At 37.5% G+C, this 19,748-nt stretch overlaps 1 protein-coding gene across 1 annotated transcript; it reads left to right on the forward strand.

Annotated features, from left to right (window-relative positions):
• Window positions 1–5,434: 5,434 nt before the first annotated feature.
• On the forward strand, window positions 5,435–16,300 carry LOC116311103 (calpain-1 catalytic subunit-like). The gene is made up of 22 exons (XM_039602883.1): window positions 5,435–5,547; window positions 6,853–7,104; window positions 7,707–7,776; window positions 7,861–7,979; window positions 8,155–8,288; window positions 8,377–8,551; window positions 9,158–9,232; window positions 10,124–10,209; window positions 10,355–10,429; window positions 10,537–10,697; window positions 10,809–10,966; window positions 11,758–11,769; window positions 11,972–12,180; window positions 12,301–12,346; window positions 12,425–12,493; window positions 12,624–12,681; window positions 14,377–14,438; window positions 14,661–14,729; window positions 14,831–14,909; window positions 15,522–15,638; window positions 15,810–15,862; window positions 15,997–16,300. Exons 2-22 carry the CDS (start codon window positions 6,868–6,870, stop codon window positions 16,021–16,023), a joined length of 2,091 nt encoding a protein of 696 aa, XP_039458817.1. The 5' UTR covers window positions 5,435–5,547; window positions 6,853–6,867; the 3' UTR covers window positions 16,024–16,300.
• Window positions 16,301–19,748: the final 3,448 nt, after the last annotated feature.

Raw genomic sequence — 19,748 nt, forward strand, 5'->3', positions numbered from 1 at the left:
CTATGTAAACCTTTTGTTTATCAATGACTTAGCTTGCTGAGGGCTCTGCAACGACCACGTCACCTTTGATGTTCAGTCAAAAATTAGCAGCCATAAGGAAGTTCCTAATCCTGCACTGGGACATCAAGCGGCAGTCACGGAGGAGTTTGCAAACTGTAGGCACGATCCACAACATTTAAGATTATGATGTTGAAGGAAGTGCAGTTTTCATATGCTTTGCCTGCTGATGTCACAATAATGTGCATTGCATTTGTCATAGTCTCCTTATAGTCTGTAGGCGATTAAAGCATTAATGACCTTTTCTAGTTTTGCACAATATGGGTTAGCCATCACACTGGGTCATAGCAGCACTGCTCCACTTCAGTGAAGTCAAAGTGAATGGAGTACATGTTAAAATATTTGAGTAAAATTATTTTTCCTCCACCAAAGACACTTTTTTTGTGTATTATCACATAGCTTCTGATAAACCAGGAGTGTTTAATGTATGATTTTAGGTCCATGTCTTTACAGAACCTTCTCTTGTGATCACCATTTCCTTTATTGCCCTCTACTGGCTTCTATCAGAAATGTCCAGGTCTCTAGCTAGAGTCTAATTAGATATTGTTAATTTACAGTGAAGATGCCGTCAGTGACACCTGTTAACTGAGAGAGAATCAACAAAAACAACAGAATGGCCTCCGAAGTCAACAGCCTATAAAGCCTTTTGTTGTTGTTGTTGTTGTTGTTGTTGTTAGCATGTCCAAATAACAGTAAAGAGATTAATGATCGCTTCTGGGAACACTTTAAAGAGAAGTGGTACCAGTTTGACAGGAAATAGCTCATAAAATCAGACCATGGCCTGATGACTGATGAATGTAAGATCAACATGAGTAAAACAGAATAATTCTAAGAAGATTTTGATGTTTTTTCAGGTTTATGAACACCTATTGTGTGTTTGAATGAAATATTCTGCTTTGGTTCCTCTGGTTCAAGACGTTTGAAAGCCCACAGTCTTTGTGTGTTTACTTTTCTAACGTCAAACTGATGTTGTAGCTTAAAAAATATGATTTTCCTTGACTGGTATTAGAGTTCTCATACAGGACTGTTGAAAGCATGCACAGATTTTTGAACTGATATTTTTAGATATCTTTTTTTGACTTCATGTTTTAGAAGCTCTCAGTTTTAAAATGTGGGTAGAGTGGTCTTCATGGACCGCTGCGTATCAAACATAAACAAAAACAGAATTTAATGAAATGACTAGGAATTTGGAGACAAGCTTGGCCATGCTGCAGTATCTCTATTAATCTCGCTCGCTTGTTGTTTAGTGTGAACAAAACAAACTCAAACTCATTGCATTACGCAAACCTATTACAATAACAAACTATTATAAAATGAGCTCCACCCACAGATGTCTTGATGCTTCAGAAGAAGTCATGAGGGGTGAAATGTTTCTCCCATGTCTGGGATGAATAGAATCAACTTTTTGGGATATAGCCGTAGAACAGAGTAGCTACACAAATAATGAATCATTTTGGCACTGCCAGCTAGCTACTATCACAAAAACCTTGTGTCATCTGGTTTTCCATTAGTTTTCTCTCTTTTCCCTTTTAGGTGGCTAATTATATTTTCCTGTTTGATTAAAGTCCTCGTTATCTGTTAGTGCAGTTACCAAACATGTGTTTCTCTGTGTAAACATAACAGTGCATCACATTCAGTTACTACTGCGATGCTAATAATCAACAATAAAATGAGTAAAAATAACAGTTTCAGTATGGGTTTTTATGAGGGCCTTTTTATTACTGTCTATTCTACTCCTATGTCTTCTAACTAGATAGGAAATTCACCATTACCTTATTTTTAATTAATAAACTATTTACTTGGGAATGGGTTGATTTTGTTTGATAATTTGGCCTTGTACATGCCAGCAATTGACTGCATCCTTTACTTATCTTAGTTTAGTTTCTTCATCTTTGTTGATCACTGTAAAGTGTTTCAGCAGATTTTCTTGTGCAGCCACAGGCAGGTCTTAACATGACACCAGTAATTTAGTTTCATTTTTCACCATCACTTGAAAGGATCTCAGCGTGATAGCGTATACAATGATGCTATCATACAAGAACAACTTCTGTATAAATAAACTGGAAATGTGCTTTGCTTTGCCAACTTCCCTATCCTAAATTTGCAGGTAGAGGCGGTTAGACTGAACATGGTAAAACATGCAGAATGCTATAAAATTTATGTTTACCACAAATTTCAGATTAACTCATTAGTAAAGGTGTGAAAGTACAGATGCCCCTGTCTATAGAAATTCCCATATCTTGACTGCTGAGTTTATAACCTCTGTGCCCCTTAAGGATACAAAGTAACCCTTCTCAGGTGGCCAGCCTGGATAAGGAGCAGAGTTTTTGCTCACTGACAGGCTCACACTGTGATAAAAAGCTTTAGTTGATAGTCGCAGTTATTTATCCTGCTAATTATAATATTCTAATGGCAATTCAGGCCTTAACATTGACACTGGCTTAGAGGAATGCAATTATCAACTTCACCTATTGTCAATATAAAATTATTACTTGGTAGTCAGTATAATCTTTTAATAATATAAGTTTACTTATGGTAGAATGCTGTATGTAACCATTTGTGTTTAGGAGTAAGTAGTTGATGGCATATTGAAAGAATGTCTCATCCTAGGAGGTTTGTGTGATTCCAGAGTGTTCACCCCCCACATCCTAGGAGCATGGGAAAGGTCGTGACTTCTTTTATTGTTTTACCGCAGGATAAACGTAGCTATGTCAGTTTTAGTGCCTTTTTTTACATATAGATGAACTGTTGGATTTTCCAGACCAGCAGGTTTAGGGAAGTCGTTTATGGGGTCACACATCCACATTCCAATGTAAAGAACAAACACCCACTGATGTATAAATAAAGACCAGGGCAGTCTCAGAGCGCGTGTCACAGAGCCCTGCTCTGTGCTGCCCTTGTATACAAGTAAAACTGTGTTTCTCCTCTCTGATTCTCAACTGAAGAAGTGTTTTAGAATAAATCTCCGGACACCTATACACCTAGAAATACTGTATATAAGCAATCCACTCCCTGGGGTCAGTGTGGTGGAAAAGAAATATATAATGGTGAAATTGTGACCAGTGAGGGGAATCCTTCAACATCCAGAACAGATGAGACATTCAAGTGCATCTCTGCTGATTTCACCACTGACGTGAAACTGTGGTAAAAAGGATGCATGGGAGAAGTTTGCCTCTTAACAGGTACACCTAACCATGTACTCGTCTGGTTATCTTCTAGTTAGAAGTCATGAGGTTTATTCTTCACATTTGTTTTTTTTTTTTTTTCTTAAAAACAGAAATTGAAGGGGTATATGGTCAGAAAATCAGGATAAATAAAAGGGGATGTTAAAATACAACAAGAGGGGGTTTCCTACCAAGAATAATGTGACAGTTTGAGAGTGAGAATATGTTGAATTGTTGTTGTTTGCTTGGATTGACATCACAGGCAGACCGCAAGCCAGTGCGTGCAGATGGGAGTGTTGGAGAACAGAGTGTAAAGAGTGCTTAGTAGGAGTCGAGCTGAGAGAGGAACAAATAAGCTTTATTATTCGGGGAAAAAAAGATAAAGGTAGAAACTGGTAATCTAAGACCTGTCTTAGAATTATTACCACAACTCATCAGTGGGCCTTTTGCAGGAAGACTGTTTCCTCAAAAGAAAACTAGATTGTTTGAACTGATGACATTCAGGAGCGCTGGCTTTGTTCGAGACTATGTAGCTTACCGAGACAGGGCAATAACAACAACTTCATCTTCTTTCAGCTGCCCTCGTGAGAGTCCCTTGTATATTGGGTTTGCTCCCTGAAGATTTTATACACATCAAATTCTATAACCTGTTTGTTCAGCAGTGCATGTGAAAACAAGCATGTGGTCATAATTCATTTTAACTTTCAGTTCCAAGGAAAGTGATGTTTAAAAGGCCTTGGGGGGGAAACAGTTGCAGTCACATAAAGGCAGGTTTTTTTTGTTTTGTTTTTTTTTTCAGTAAAGCAGAACACTTTTTATATTGCGTTTATTTTTTTTTATTATTATTTATTTTTTTAGGGTCTAAGATGTTTCTAGCTAATAGAGAGAAATATTTTACATAATACAACAAAAAATGATTTTTTTAAATTAAGATGATAGTTTATATTAACAAATGGTATCATTACATTCATGGTCAAAAGAAAGTACGCCCTCTCTTATTTCTAAGGTTTTTGAGTTTGTCTGGAGCATTTAGGTGTGTGTTAACACAATGCCAAGGAGGAAAGACGTACGAAATGGTTTTAAAGAAGCAATTGTTGCTGCCCATTAATCTGGGAAGGGTTTCCAAAAAAATGAACGTCCATCTATTCTACAATGAGAAAGATTAAGTGGAAAGCATTCAAGACAGCTGACGATCTTCCAGGAGAAGACATCCCTGCAAATTCACCCCAAGCTCCAGCAAAACCCCAAGAGCTCCATGTCAGACTCTACAAGCTCCAGTTAGCATTTTGATGAGGAGAGGTCATTTGGAAGATTATATATGATTTATTGAGATAGAGAAATTAGTTTCTCTATTTGCTGATTAAACATAGATGACATACCATGGCAGAACAGAACACAGCAGCGGTGGGATTGAGGACCGGACACTCTGGAGTTATAGATGCCGGTGGTAGTGAAGATGGAGGCTTGGATGCAGCTCTGAGTGTCTCCGGTGAGGTGGAGGTGGGAAGGAGGTGGGTTCCACAAGGGAATGTCTGAAGGGGAGATTGATGGAAGAGCACTGACATTTAAACCATGCATAGTGGAGGCTGATTGGCTCCAAGAAGGCGGGCATATCATATAGTAAATCTTTAAGCAAGTAACATCAGTGTCTTTTACTGCACATGTACATCAGCAAAAATATCTTGCCCTGCAGTTAAATGGTGAAGCCAGTTTTTATTTTAGTGAATTTTTTACTTATCGACATCAAAATAAACAGCTTCTTGTTCTACTGTAGTCACACACCTTAGAGGCAAAAAGATTTAACTGTCAGCCAGGAAATCTTTGTTTAGTTACAAGTTCTAACATGCACAGATGCTCAAAGAAACCAAAAATGAAGTGGATGCCAACTACCATGGCAGCCCTGTAAGTTTAAACAAACTTACTCAAGGTTGTTCAAACATCTAAAACATACTGTATATTTACCAGACAACATACAACAACAGAGTTACATATTTGCACTGAAGTCAAGCAAACTTTTGAGTTATTTTAAATAAAAACCAGAAAGCTGTATACAGGGCATCGCACCTGTACATTAAGAATTAAAAAGAACTAAAATGACTTTGGTGTAAACACCTATAAAACTAACTGTGCAGGTTCCAGAGTAATTCCAAGGAAAGTGGTGGAGTTTAAGTGAAATTTGCATAGTAAGGTAAGGAGGAGCCACAACCTGTCCTGGCTGATTTAGGGGATTGTGTGCATTATATAAGACTGAAGCCTGTCCACTCTTACCTGCAGACCTGCTCCGTATCTACTAAACAACAAGCTTCCTCTTTCGTGACTTGTTCAGGTAAGATGTTTAACAATTTTAGGACTAATGACTCAAATCACAGTTATTATAGTTTTGCTTTTTCTATTTATTTTTAGTGTTAGGTTTTGTTTTGTTTTTATTAGTTTCATAGTTTCATTAAATATTATTACTATATGGGCTTTTCATATATATTTTAAGTTGCAGTGATTTTTCTTTTTCTTTTAAAAGAAAAAAACCCCAAGCAATGTTTGTAATATTTATATATTATTTCACCTATTTTTTTTTCTCACCTAGATTTAGTTAGGCGACCCACCTGTATCATTAAGGGTCACCTGTACCTATTTAGAACAGATGCTGCACTTGTGCTGTTGCAGACTGTTACCTTGCAAAAAACGGCTCATAAAACTGAGTTAAATCTTAGGTAATTTCCTCTAAATGCCAACCACTTTAATCTCAGTATGTATATTGTTTTTTGTTAATTCTATTAATATTATTAGTAGTAGCAGCTATAGTCAGTATAAACATTAAGCATGAGCTGAGCAGCTTCCTAGAAAGCAAATGGGCATACAGTACTTAATAAATTTATTAGACCATCTATCATAACAAGAATGAAAATGTGTTTTTAGAAATTACTTAGAATTATATTGTTATTTATTAGGCAAATTAAAATAAACTTACAGTTGTATACCCAAATATGAAAATTAATGGATAACAACAGCTTTAAAAATACTATTTTGATTAAAGAGGCTACACATACAGTTGGTTACAGAAACATAAAACATGATTTTGGTATTTACTAATACTGTTAATTTAGAGCAGCTGTGGCATAAACGTTGCACTGGGTAGTGGTCTAATAAATTTGTAATTTGTATGTACTTGTTTTGTGCGGACGGAGATTTTCACACATAAAGAAGCATCCCTACAAATAACCTTTTCTGAAGTACTGAATTTAAACACAAGCGAAGAAGAATAAAATTGTCTTATATGACATTTAAATATATGAAATGACAGAGTATATGATGTTTTTCTGGCATTGACTTTTTTTTCCCTCGATGTTAATTGTAACAAAATAACCCAAAGCAACAGCCAGTGCTTACATCAATTCTTACATCAACCAAGCTTTATTTTTACTATCTAAAGTTATGTTACCAAAAAAACGTAATTTACTGGTTGCAATCTGGAGGTGGAGTAGACTGATAATCACCCTAGAGGTTTGAGGAGTGTATGGTTCATTTTAAGAAGAATTTAATTTTACTGTTAGAATTTGCCCTGACATTGTTTCTTTGTAGCATATCATTTATTATACTAATCTATCAAATTTACATGCCAACTTCTTGAAAACAGACAAACACTGCAGCAATGCCTCTTCCTGGTGCATGCCTGAACATTATGGAGGCTCGTCACAAGCAGAAGGGATATGGGAGCATCTCCAACCCTGAGAGGTTCTTTAACCAAGACTTCAAGAACCTGAAGCAGTACTGTCTAATCAAAGGAGTAAGGTACCTCGATGACATGTTCCCTCCTGATGCAAAGTCTATTGGCCAGGGGATACTTAAGCCCTCTGAACTGGCCCACGTGATGTGGCTAAGACCTGCCGTGAGTATTTAAATTGCGCATTAGACACTCTATCACATCTAAATGTTTAATCAGCCGTGGACTGATTCCCCCTTTTTCACTGCAAGTGATTCAGTTTAAATTTTCTGCTAACGACATTTTTCTGCAGTGAGATTGCAAAAGTGTTTGAACGAGTTGTGTTCTTCAGTTCACACAGTCCCAGTTCACGGCTAACAGTAATGCTTAACATTTCAAAATAAAACTGGTTGCCCAAAACAAGCTTGACATGCAAAACTAGACAGCTAGACATGAGCTAATAATTCATTTTAGAATTTTAGAAAACAAAATACAATTTTTTTTTTCCACCTTTGCCCCACTGCATTTGAGATTGTGAAACTGTAGCTCTTCTTATGAATCAAGAAATAAAATTTTCACTGTAACAGTGCCCTCTAGTGGCTGTGACAATAATTAAATTAATCCTGATATTTAAGCTTGTGAAGTTGTGAATTACAGGCCATGGAAGAGTTACATATTTCAAATTTGGCCCCAAACCTCTCAAATTTGGGAATGGTCGGATACATTAAGTAAAAGTGGAAATGAGTGAAGCAATCCTTATATTTGAAAACTGACTCCCTGTTTTACAGCAAATTGCTCCTGATGCTGAATTTGTGGTTGATGGCTACTCCAGATTTGACTTTGGTCAAGGTGTACTTGGTAGGGTCATTTCTTCACTCCTAATATTTACACTCTTGTATCCGCCTGCAGTCCTGATGGTTCTTTTTTGTTGTTGTTAACCAGGAAACTGCTGGTTTCTTGCATCAATCGGCGCGCTGACTTTCCAGAATCACATCTTTCAACAAGTTGTTCCCCTCGACCAAAAAATCAAAGAGAACTACTGTGGCATTTTTCACTTCAGGGTAAACATCATTAAACTATCAGAATAAGAGAAGTAATTATTATCTTTAACTGTTTTTTCTCACTAAACTAAAACTTAAAAGCAGTTTATTTCACAGAGTTTGGATTATTTTGTCTCTAATGATCAAATTTCATGAAACACAACAAGCTCACAAAACAATTGTATCTTTATTTTAGTTCTGGAGATTCGGGCGGTGGGTGGACGTCGTCATTGATGACAAGTTGCCGACGATCAATGGCAGACTAATCTTTGTTCACTCCAAAGATCCAAATGAGTTCTGGCCTGCTCTGCTGGAGAAAGCTTATGCCAAGTATGCAAAGAAACATATGATTTATCCGATATACAGTGAACAAGTTACATGTGGGGGATCTGTGAAAAATATTATCTACCTCTGTCAGGGTTTGTGGTTCCTACACCGACATGACTTCTGGAACTCCTTCAGAGGCTATGATGGACTTCACCGGTGGCGTCCACGTGTGCGTCCAGCTGTCGGATACCAGTTCAGATGTGTGGGGGCTGATATGCAGAGCTGGCAAATCCAACACATTGATGGGCTGTGGTACACCTCAAGGGGTAAGCACAAAAAAACAGAACTCAGAAACAGCCTGAGGTTATTCAGGGAGATTATTCTCCAACTACAAAAAAGGGCTTAGAGGACTTTGATTTGTGTTAGTACAGATTAGAGATGCTGTGAAACTGTTTTGACATTTTAACAAACATTTTATGCATTTTGAGGTGAGTTATAAGTCTGTTTTCCACTCAGACTGCACTTCATTATCTACTGATAAAACTGGTATCATATTGCCTAAAAACTATAAAACTAAATCAATGACGTAATGATAAAGTTACATTTATGGCATAATCAGCCAATATTGCACAAATACAACCCAGGTTAGCATGCACTTTGGGACTGCTTAATTGGGAATGAAAATGCTGGAACTAGAAGACTGTTTTGACTTACTGGACTGTGAAAGTTCAAAATCTATTTTAAGTTTTTTGTGAAGCGGTTGACTGCCAGAAACACCTTTTATGATGAAAAAGTGTCCAAAAATGTTGAAATTTGCTTTAAGTCAACATAACCAAACTTTGCAGTCACTTTTTCCTAATGATATTATTGTATCAGAAGTCTTTATTTTTATTTTTTATGCTTTTACAATGACCAATGTTCCTTGATTGTAGGAAACATCTGCTAACACAGTTTTGCCAAATGGACTGGTCCAAGGGCACGCCTACACTGTGACAGGGGTTAAAGAGGTAAAGAATTATACTTGCACAGTAATCACAGTTAGTATTGGAAGTGAATCTACAGCAATAACACTTCCCTAGTAAGATTATAGCAATAAAAAGAATGCTATCACATAGTGTCACAGTAAGCAGTGTAGGAAGAATTACAGCAAAAACAAGCTCCTGACATATTGGACAAAAATGTTTAGGCGAGATTTAAAAACCTTTGAGCATACATTTAAATACAACAATAATCTGTCCCAAAAGGTTGATTCTGTTCATCTGGACGTAGCGTTTTCAATGGGAGAAACGTTTTGTCACTCATCCAAGCGACTTCTTCAGTCTCAGCTGACTGCAGGTTTCCCCAATCTTATAAACAGTACATTTGCACAATGACTGGAAATAGAACCAGTGAATGAACAATGGGCTCTGAGATCAGTTCCTTGATCATTAATATGCAAATCCTCATGACCATTGACTAACAACTACTGATCAAAGCCCATTTATCAAAGCCCACTGATCAGTGGCCATGAGTACCATCCACAGAGAGTTGGGGAATGGCTGAAATCACAACATTGTAAGATGGTGAAAGATGTACCCTTAGACCCCCTCCTCGATTAACAGATGGTCTTTCCCTTTTCACATAAATGGCCTCCTTGACTCCCCGTCAAACCAGTGTTCCCAGCTGATTGTTCGTTCAGTGATGCTAGTTTCAGTCATTGTGCAATGTACTGTTTATAAGGTTGGGGAAACCTGCAGTCAGCTGACACTGAAGACGTCACTTGGATGAGTGACGAAACGTTTCTTGCATTGAAAACGTTACGTCCAGATGAACAGAATCAACCTTGTGTGATTTACTTACCTGGATGATTTAGCATGCATCAAACCAATAACTGTGATTTTTCTGTTGCCTGCTGCCAGCTTATTAGCCAAGGAAAAGTTGTGAAGCTGATCCGTTTGTGGAACCCCTGGGGTAAAGGAGAGTGGGTAGGAGACTGGAGTGATCGGTAAGCAGTAATCAGCTTTGGTACTGTTTCAAAAAATGCCATTCACCTATATTTAATTAGAGAATAATTTTCTTCAAAATATGCAACTCTAGATAAAAATTACCAACACAACGTGTCATCTCTTACCTAAAATACTGTCTTTAAGGTCCCCCATGTGGGACACTGTGAGTTCTCAAGACCGCCAAATGTGCCTTTCAGTGGCCGATGATGGAGAGTTTTGGTAAGCAAATATAGTCACTTTGTACTATGTCATAAGCTTAGTGTTTTATACTTTCACATCACATCTAAATAAATTAGGAATGAAAATCTACCTGATTTTATTAACAGGATGGCAATTGAAGATTTCTGTAAGTTCTACACAGATCTTGACATCTGTGGCCTGAAACCAGACTTCATAGATGGAAAATCCTCTGCTCAGTGGAAGACCTCTGTGTACGAGGGTCGGTGGGTTGCTGGAACCACTGCTGGAGGCTGCATAAATAACAGAGGTAATTATATAGTATACACTGGAATATAGGTGTTTAAATGTTCAGCAAAACATAATTTTTTAATCTTCAATTCATGTAAATAAAACATATTTTCCCCTCTATGTCCTCCAGACACTTTCTGGACAAATCCACAGTATCGAATTAAGGTCGTAGGTGAAAACTCAGAGACCAATGGGGAGAAAAACATTCTAGTGTCTCTCATGCAAAAGCCTGACAAGAGGAACAGACGCCTGGTGCAGAACCTCCACATTGGCTTTGCTGTATATTTGGTAAATATTTCTCTTTGTCATATCATTCATACACGCATAACTATGTTAAAAACAAAAACCATGTTGAAGTTGATCTCCAAAAGTTGAATCTGTTCATCTGGACGTAGCGTTTTGTGGGAGAAACGTTTCGTCACTCATCCAAGTGACTTCTTCAGTCTCAGCTGACTGCAGGTTTCCCCAAACCTTATAAACAGTGATCAGTGTTCTTTGATCAGTGGGTTTTGGTCAGTGATTGTTGATCAATGGTCATGGGAATTTGCATAATTATGATTAAGGAACTGACCTCACAGCCCATTGTTCCTTCAGTGGGCTGGTTTCAGTCATTATGCAAATGTACTGTTTATAAGGTTTGGGGAAACCTGCAGTCAGCTGAGACTGAAGAAGTCACTTGATGAGTGATTTAAACGTTTCTCCCACAAAACGCTACGTCCAGATGAACAGATTCAACTTTTGGAGATTTACTTTCCTGGATGATTGAGAATGCATCAAGACATGCTGAAGTTGACATTTTCAGAGCATGAAAATGTATTTAACCATTATCAGAACTTGTATCGTAATGTGGAAACAACGATAATAATGTGGTGTTTAAATGCAGAAAATGACAGATCAAAAATTAACTACAACATAAAAATTATTTGTAAGCTAGAAAACAGTTTGTTAGCAAGCCAAGCTTTAATATGCTGTCCAAACATTCATACAGTGGCTGTGCACATGTTGAAATAACTAACTAACGACTAACTGAATTATTATTTATTCCCAACATGAACGAAATTCATCTGATGTCCTTCAAGGTGACCGAAGACGTAAGAAACAAATTTATTCTATTTCATGTTTATAATACACATATGGTGATGTGAAAAGGAAAGTACACTGTCTTTCACTATTAAGGTTCTGTGTATCTGTATGCACTGATACATAAAACCTTAAAGTTGACATGTCTGTAGCACTTCAGAAACTTCTTCAAATGAAATTGGGGAGCTGAAATATCACTTTGAATAATTTCAGTACAAAACGCAAAGTGGGAAGTTTCCAGCAATGTTCTTCAACACCCATCTGCCTGTTGCTCGGAGTGATAAATACATGAATGCCCGTGAGGTGATAGAGTTCCTTATGCTGAAGCCTGGTGAATACCTGATTGTGCCATCCACCTTCAGACCCAATGAGACAGCCTCCTTCATCCTCACCATCCACTCAAGAGAAGAGACATGTTGCTAGTATGCTCTCCCTCAATGTCTAAAGATATGACATAAAAAACATTTTAAAACAAAATTTGCATTTGACACATTACAGTTGATTTCTCTGAAAGTAATGCATATTGGTCTATCTCCCCACAGTGAGAATTCAAATGCAAATGAGCAGAAATATGAGCCAGTTGAAAAGGTGTGTAACAAATCATTTAATTGTGTCCATGTTATTTTGCTGTACATGTGTTATTAATGTAAACTGTTGACTCGTCAGGTCACAAAAGTAAAAAACCATCAGGATGAAGAAAACAAGAAAACATTCTTCCGTCAATACTCTGACAAGGTAATTAAAATAAGATCTTTTTGCTAATAATATTAGCCACATTACTGCATTATTACAAGTTTATATAGCATTATGTGTCTAAAATCTGTGTAATGTATCAGGTAGTAAACCAAATCAATTAATGTTTCAGTATGAAGAAGTGGATGCTGAGCAGCTCCAGAGGGTTCTAAATGAAAACATCCTGAAAGGTTTGGCCTTTAAAAACTCTGTCAAGCTAAATTTAAATTTACTGGGCCACCTACACATGGCTGTTGGGCCATGGGAACCCATTCCATGAAGCTCCTTGTGCACAGATTTTGTGCTGATGTTAATGCCAGAGGAGGTTTGGAGCCCTGTAAAAACTTTTGTTCATATAGCGTAGTTTCCAGGTCTGACCCATCAAATTTATAAACCAGTATTATTTCCTGTAAACCTTCATCGGACTCTGGCAAACTCTGGTTTTTGAGAATATGACCAATGTTCCCTCTAATTTTTCATGTGTCTGAGCGAACACACAAACTCCCTGAGCGATCTCGTGGACCACTGTGAGCGACATCAGACGTGTGCACTGTGGTCACGCCAGCGTCGAATCCATCCAAGTTACATAGTTTATTAAAATAATCAAATTACAGCATTTACATTTATGTTAGACTACTTTTAATTAACTGCTTTAGCCCACTTACAATGAAAAAAAAAAAAAAAAAAATCTTGTTCATGACCTGTGTAGTATGTTAACACTATTGGAAGTAAAAATAACTTGAACTCCAATTTTGAAAACACAACTTTCTTTCTTTTTTTAAAAAAAATAAAATAAAAAAATAAAACTCTGACAACAATGTTTTTTGCAGCTCTTTACCTAAAAATGCAGCCAAGGCGGATTTTTTAAACAAACATTTCAAAATATTTACAGAACAATCAGGTGTTCTGCATCAAATCTGATGCAACTCCAAAAAATTATTTCTGTCCACTATGAGATAAAGGAGAACAACAGCCTGATACCTGCAGGCCTGACAACAGGAGATGTATCACTCCTGTAATACCTGTAACATTCAGCAGCCGCCTCATTGTTCTGACACACACAACAAAACTATTGACTACACTACACACTAACTACACAAGATTTGCGCTAAACGTTGCAAATCTCTCACGTCTCAAAACACCATCGTCACTCCTAAAACTTCCCCCCGTTTCTTAACAACTAAATGCCGTGTTTTGATTGGTCGACATGGTACATTTTTCGACCAATGGGAAAGGGTGGAGTGATTTGGTTTCGTCTTTGCTCACAGGCGGAGAGTGCTTTCGAGCGTTTTCCTTATAAAACCCTGTTTTTACCGTTTCTTCCCGCAGTAAATATGAACAACGACAGTATTCAGGAAGAAAACCAAACATTGCAGATATTTTTATCATAACTCTGGTTTTACGTGGCCGATCAACACAATTTAAAAACTGGTATAAAGTCCACACTTTTTCCGTCAATTGTTCCCTCTGTCCTGCTCACATCTCCAATGGTTGGACACGTTGTCATTAACGTGGCGTCACTCCACATCAGCCACGACGCTTTGCCAGCTAAAACACCAGTGTTGGCACACATTTACTTTAATTTCAATTCAGGTTAGAATTTTTTTTGTGTGCGCAACGCAGATTTTCTCTGCGCAGAGACCGTGCCAACAGTGCGCAATTGCGCACGTGCGCAGCTTAGAGTCATATTCAATGTTTCCTCTAACTTATTAATAGAAAATAAACTGTGGTCCACATTAGTGGAAACATCAGTAATACAGCAGGGTGTCCAATACCCTCGGTTTCTTAGTCGCCACGGCTACTTCGACATGCAGTCGATGACTCTGAATACTGTGGATGACATTTGTGCTACACTGTCTTTGCTAATTCATCTTTGTTTTATTTAGGAGACATGAAATCTGGAGGGTTCAGCCTTGATGCCTGTCGCAGCATGGTGGCTCTAATGGATGTATCCTGTTATAATACATGCGATACTGGAAAAACCAGAAACTTTGTAGTTTGCCTTTTTGAGCTGTTGAAAAGTAACAGTGAATCTTTGTAGCTACATAACAGAAGAACAGTCTATGTGTAAGCAAACCTGAGTGCTCTTCTGTTGATATAAACAGCATTACTCATCTGAAAGACCAGACTAAGATGTGTCCCTTTGCTACCTTAATGTGGGTTTTAAAAGACATCAATCACAGGCAAACTAAACAGTGAGGAATTCGTCCGTCTGTGGAACAAGGTCACTAAATACAAGGTAAAGAAAGAAAAAAAAAAACAGCCTTAAAACATATATCAATACATCTGCTATATATGTGAAGATTTTCCCTGATCAGTTTCTTCTTTTTTTCTTCTCAGGAGACTTTCTTCCTCACCGACGTTTCAAAAACAGGAACGCTGTCACTGAGTGAGCTGAGGAATGCATTTGTAGCTTCAGGTATATGTTTATAGGTATATGTGTACCCATATGGAAAAGATATATATAAATCTTATAAAGTTTGTGTCCGTCTTGTGTGAAACTTGTATGAAAAGCATACAAGAGTGAAAACAGATATAAGATCCCTTGAAAAATTATATAAATGAAACGTGTATGTTTTGGATACTTACTAAAACAATATATGAAAGTAATGAGAAAGTGGCCACTTTCATGAGTAAATCATATAAGCCTTATATGATTCATATATGAAGTAGGCCACATCTTATGCAAGTCTTTTATAATTTTTTTCTATTTCTTTTCCATATGGGTATATATATGTACATGTGTGTATATGTATGCATATATACATATACGTGTGTGTGTGTATTAGTATATATTAGTGCTGTCAGCGACGTTAATCTCGTTAAAATGATGTTAACGCCATAACCTCATTAACGCGGCAAATCTTCATTAGCAAGATAGCGCGGATTGACCCGTCCGTGGGGCTGGATGGCGCTATAGTGTGAACATCATTTTACCGAGATTAACGCTGACAGCACTAGTATGTATATGTATGTATGTACATATATCTCAGCAAACTTCTCCTGAAGTCTGACTGTGTGTGTTCTTCAGGAATGAAGGTTGCAGATGACATGCTCAGTCTGATGGCTCTGCGCTATGGCGCCTCCTCTGGACACATGACACTGGAGTGCTTCATCAGTCTCATGATTCGCTTGGACTGCATGAAGAGTAAGTGAAGCCGAGAAGAAATGACAACAATAGATGTGTAGATAGCTGAAAATAAATCTCATGCAGTGAGAATGAAAAGTTTTTTCAGTTGAAAACATCTTTCTCGCTTCTAAGATTTGATAAAGGTTCATGATTTGTACAGTTTAAGCTCAAAGTTGTGTTCTTCAACAGAAATCTTCAAACAGTTGTCTGATGGAAAATCCATTAATCTCAAGGAGTCAGAGGTAATAAAGTCACTTTAGTGCTGACAGAGCAAAAGAATGAATAAATAAATATTAATATGTGTACAAAGAAAATGCATTAGTTTAAATGCTGATACTTAAATGTTATTAATAAATAATCTCTTTCTTATTTTCAGTGGATGTACGTTTCCATGTACACTTAAGCCACCTGAAAGACAGATGCACGTTTTATCTGGAAAGCACAAGGAGATATTTCAAAAACTTGTTTTCTGTGAATTAGCTATAACACTTTATTACTTTGAAACAACTAAACACAATAATGTGAAACTATAACAAACACTATCATATAAAGCTGTAAACCTTATGCCTCTTTGCATATTATGTCATGCATATTATATCAATGACTGAATAACTGCATTTTTTTGTGAATAGTACTGCAAACTTGTCAATCTGTGTTTTATAATAGAAACAAAATACAGATGTTAGTGAATAGACTATGTGCACGTTAGCATATGCTACTTCCGGTGCGGAAACTCCTGTGGGGAGCTTTGTTTCCGGTGTCCTATTCACGCCTTGTTTACGGTCCAAAACAAGTTAAGCAAATGAATGAATCAAGCGGCAATTTACATTTTTATAGATGTCTTGGGCATTTACCCAATATATCTGTAAATGATGTTCATCGACTTGTCGATATTTTTTTCCCCGCACCTCAGAGCAAAAGAGAAAAGGGATTCAAATTTTATATTTCTCAGTATCTGTAAACAGTGGTCCCTCGTTTATCGCGGGTGGCATGTTCTAAAAATAACCAGCGATAGGTGAAATTAAGTAGCCAGTTTTATTTTTTGACAGTGCAAAACGTTTCATCGATATCGTCGACATACAGTATTGCACTTCAGAGTCACACTGCTAGCGATCGATGCAGCGATTCTGTACTATACAGGAGAGACGGCACGGAGGAGATCGTCTGCAGCGATCAGGACGCAGGACACAATGTGATGTTAAAAAAAAAAGCATGCAAATTTGCACTAAAAAATCTGCGAAACAGCGAGGTGAAAGGTGAACCGCGTTATAGCGAGGGACCACTGTAGGTAAGTCACAACATACCCTTCATAAATACTAATGTATAGAAACCCTCACCAGCGATCATTCATTTTTTGTGTGGCTTTTTTTCACGGTTTGTTAACATGCTGTGTAGGTGTGTACTTGACTAGCTGATATGGACATAACGGGAGAAACATCTGGTTTGACTGTTGTTCACCTGTAGTTTGAATGCTGAACATTTGCCTGTTTAAATCATAAGACCAGTCACTATACAGAGATGTGCTTCTGAATGTGGACGATGTGTCTTCTGATTTTGTAATGCAGTTCTGCTTGTGTTGAGTGATGTAAACAACTGATCGATCTAAACTCTTTAAACGTCAAAATTGATCATTAGATTTTTTATGACACAACAGTGGTGAGTGTTCCCACCTTCTGCTCTTTGTAACTTAATGCGATCTTTCCGTTTTCGAGTTTTGGACATGATTTTGGAGTATATCTTCGCAGTAGCGATTGACCGCAAAGTAAAGCTACCGGAAATGTACAACCCTACATCCGATCTCAAACCAGGAAGTTAGCATTTTCTCGTGCACGGGGTCCATGACATGGGACTATTGTATCAGTCAAAAATGAATGAAGTGGATGGGAAATTAAACTGATAAGATAAGGACAAAAACTAGGAAAATGGAAATTCAAGGGAAGAAAATGTCAAAGTTAACTAGTACATTTGTTTTTGTATGTAGTTTTCTATATCAGCTGCTTTTTAAAATTCATTTTATATTGGGGAAAGGAAGTGGCAAACTTCAGTGGGTCAGTTTCAATCCTAAGCTAATAGTGAGAGGTTGCGTTCTCCTTCTTTGAATAAAGCATTTCCTTTGTGATCTTCAGCAATTTTCTTTTTTCCAGCAGCTGGGATTTTTTTTGTTTAATCTTATCATTTGTTTTGTGGGTTTTGATATATTTAGCTGCATAGCTGCCTGTTAAAGTTAAATTTCCTAATAAAATCATGTGTTATTTTGTAGATTTGCCTTCTTTGATTTTTCTTTCAGAGATTTTTTTTACCCAGACACTTTTATAGATGCTTCCCTTTATCACATTGAATGCTTTAGACCAGGGGTCTCAAACTCAAATGAGCCGCGGGCCACTTCTGGCACCGTCATCTCCAATGTTCCCTCTAAGCTGCGCACGTGCGCAATTGCGCACTGCTTGCACGGTCTCTGCGCACAGAAAATCTGCGTTGCGCACAAAAAACAAAAATCTAACCTGAATTGAAATTAAAATTAAAACTTTAACAATTCTGTTTTGTAGTGTTAGTCAGTAAGTGACTGGCTGCTCCTGTATGGGATTAGAACGATGCCACCTTATCCCATAGTCCAGCCAATGATGCGATTGACATTCGTATATACGCAGCCAATCAACGTGGTTGACAGGCTATGACAACGTCCTGATGTGCCGACACCGGTGTTTTAGCTAGCAAAGCAGCGTGGCTGATGTGGAGTGAAGCCACGTTAATGACAACGTGTACAACCATTGGAGATGTGAGCAGGACAGACGGAACAATTGACGGAAAAAGTGTGGACTTTATACCAGTTTTTAAATTGTGTTGATCGGCCACATAAAACCAGAGTTATGATAAAAATATCTGCAATGTTTGGTTTTCTTCCTGAATACTATCGTTGTTTATATTTACTGCGGGAAGAAACGGTAAAAACGGCGTTTTATAAGGAAAACGCTCGAAAGCACTCTCCGCCTGTGAGCAAAAACAAAACCCACCCGCCCACGCTCCCCACGCTTTCCTATTGGTCGAAAAAAGTACCATGTCGACCAATCAAAAAATGATATGGCAACGTGGCATCTAGTTGTTAAGAAACGGGGGGACGTTTTAGGAGTGACGGCGGTGTTTTGAGATGTGAGAGATTTGCGACGTTTAGCGCAAATCTTGTGTAGTTAGTGTGTAGTTAGTGTGTAGTGTAGTCAATAGTTTTGTTGTGTGTGTCAGAACAATGAGGCGACTGCTGAATGTTACAGGTGTTACAGCAGTGATACATCTCCTGTTGTCAGGCCTGCAGGTATCAGGCTGTTGTTCTCCTTTATCTCATAGTGGACAGAAATTATTTTTGGAGTGGCACAAATAATGTGTGTGGCATCAGATTTGATGCAGAACAGTTGATTGTTCTGTAAATAGTTTGAAATGTTTATTTAAAAACGCCTTGGCTGCATTAAAAAAAAATAGCTGCAAAAATCTTTGTTGTTTGCCAAACTGAGTTACTTTTTTGAAGAAGTAACTATATAATTAATTGCCCAGCATTGGTCATTAAATACTGTATTTGGCAGACAGAGTTACAGACTCTCTCCCAGACCACAGACTCATAATACAAGTCAGAGCTTTATGAAAAAAAAAAAAGAAAAAAAAAGAAAGTTGTTTTCAAAATTGGAGTTCAAGTTATTTTTACTTCCAATAGTGTTAACATACTACACAGGTCATGAACAAGATTTTTTAAATTTTCATTGTAAGTGGGCTAAAGCAGTTACTTAAAAGTAGTCTAACATAAATGTAAATGCTGTAATTTGATTATTTTAATAAACCATGTAACTTGGATGGATTAGATGCTGGTGTGACCACAGTGCACACGTCTGATGTCGCTCACAGTGGTCCAAGGGACGCTCAGGGAGTTTGTGTGTTTGCTCAGACACATGAAAAGTTAGAGGGAACATTGGTCATCTCATTGGAGGGCCACTTTAGTGTCCAAGTAGTACAAAAAACAAACACGAAAACACCCTGTAATATTTCCTAAAATGTAGTGTTTTGTTTGTTTTATTTAATTCCAAATATTGTGTAACAAGACAAAATTGCAAACATGAACGCAATTTTTTTTTTCTCACTCTTAAC

The sequence above is a fragment of the Oreochromis aureus genome, linkage group 19, assembly GCF_013358895.1.
Source record: "Oreochromis aureus strain Israel breed Guangdong linkage group 19, ZZ_aureus, whole genome shotgun sequence".
In the NCBI taxonomy this organism is placed as follows: domain Eukaryota; kingdom Metazoa; phylum Chordata; class Actinopteri; order Cichliformes; family Cichlidae; genus Oreochromis; species Oreochromis aureus.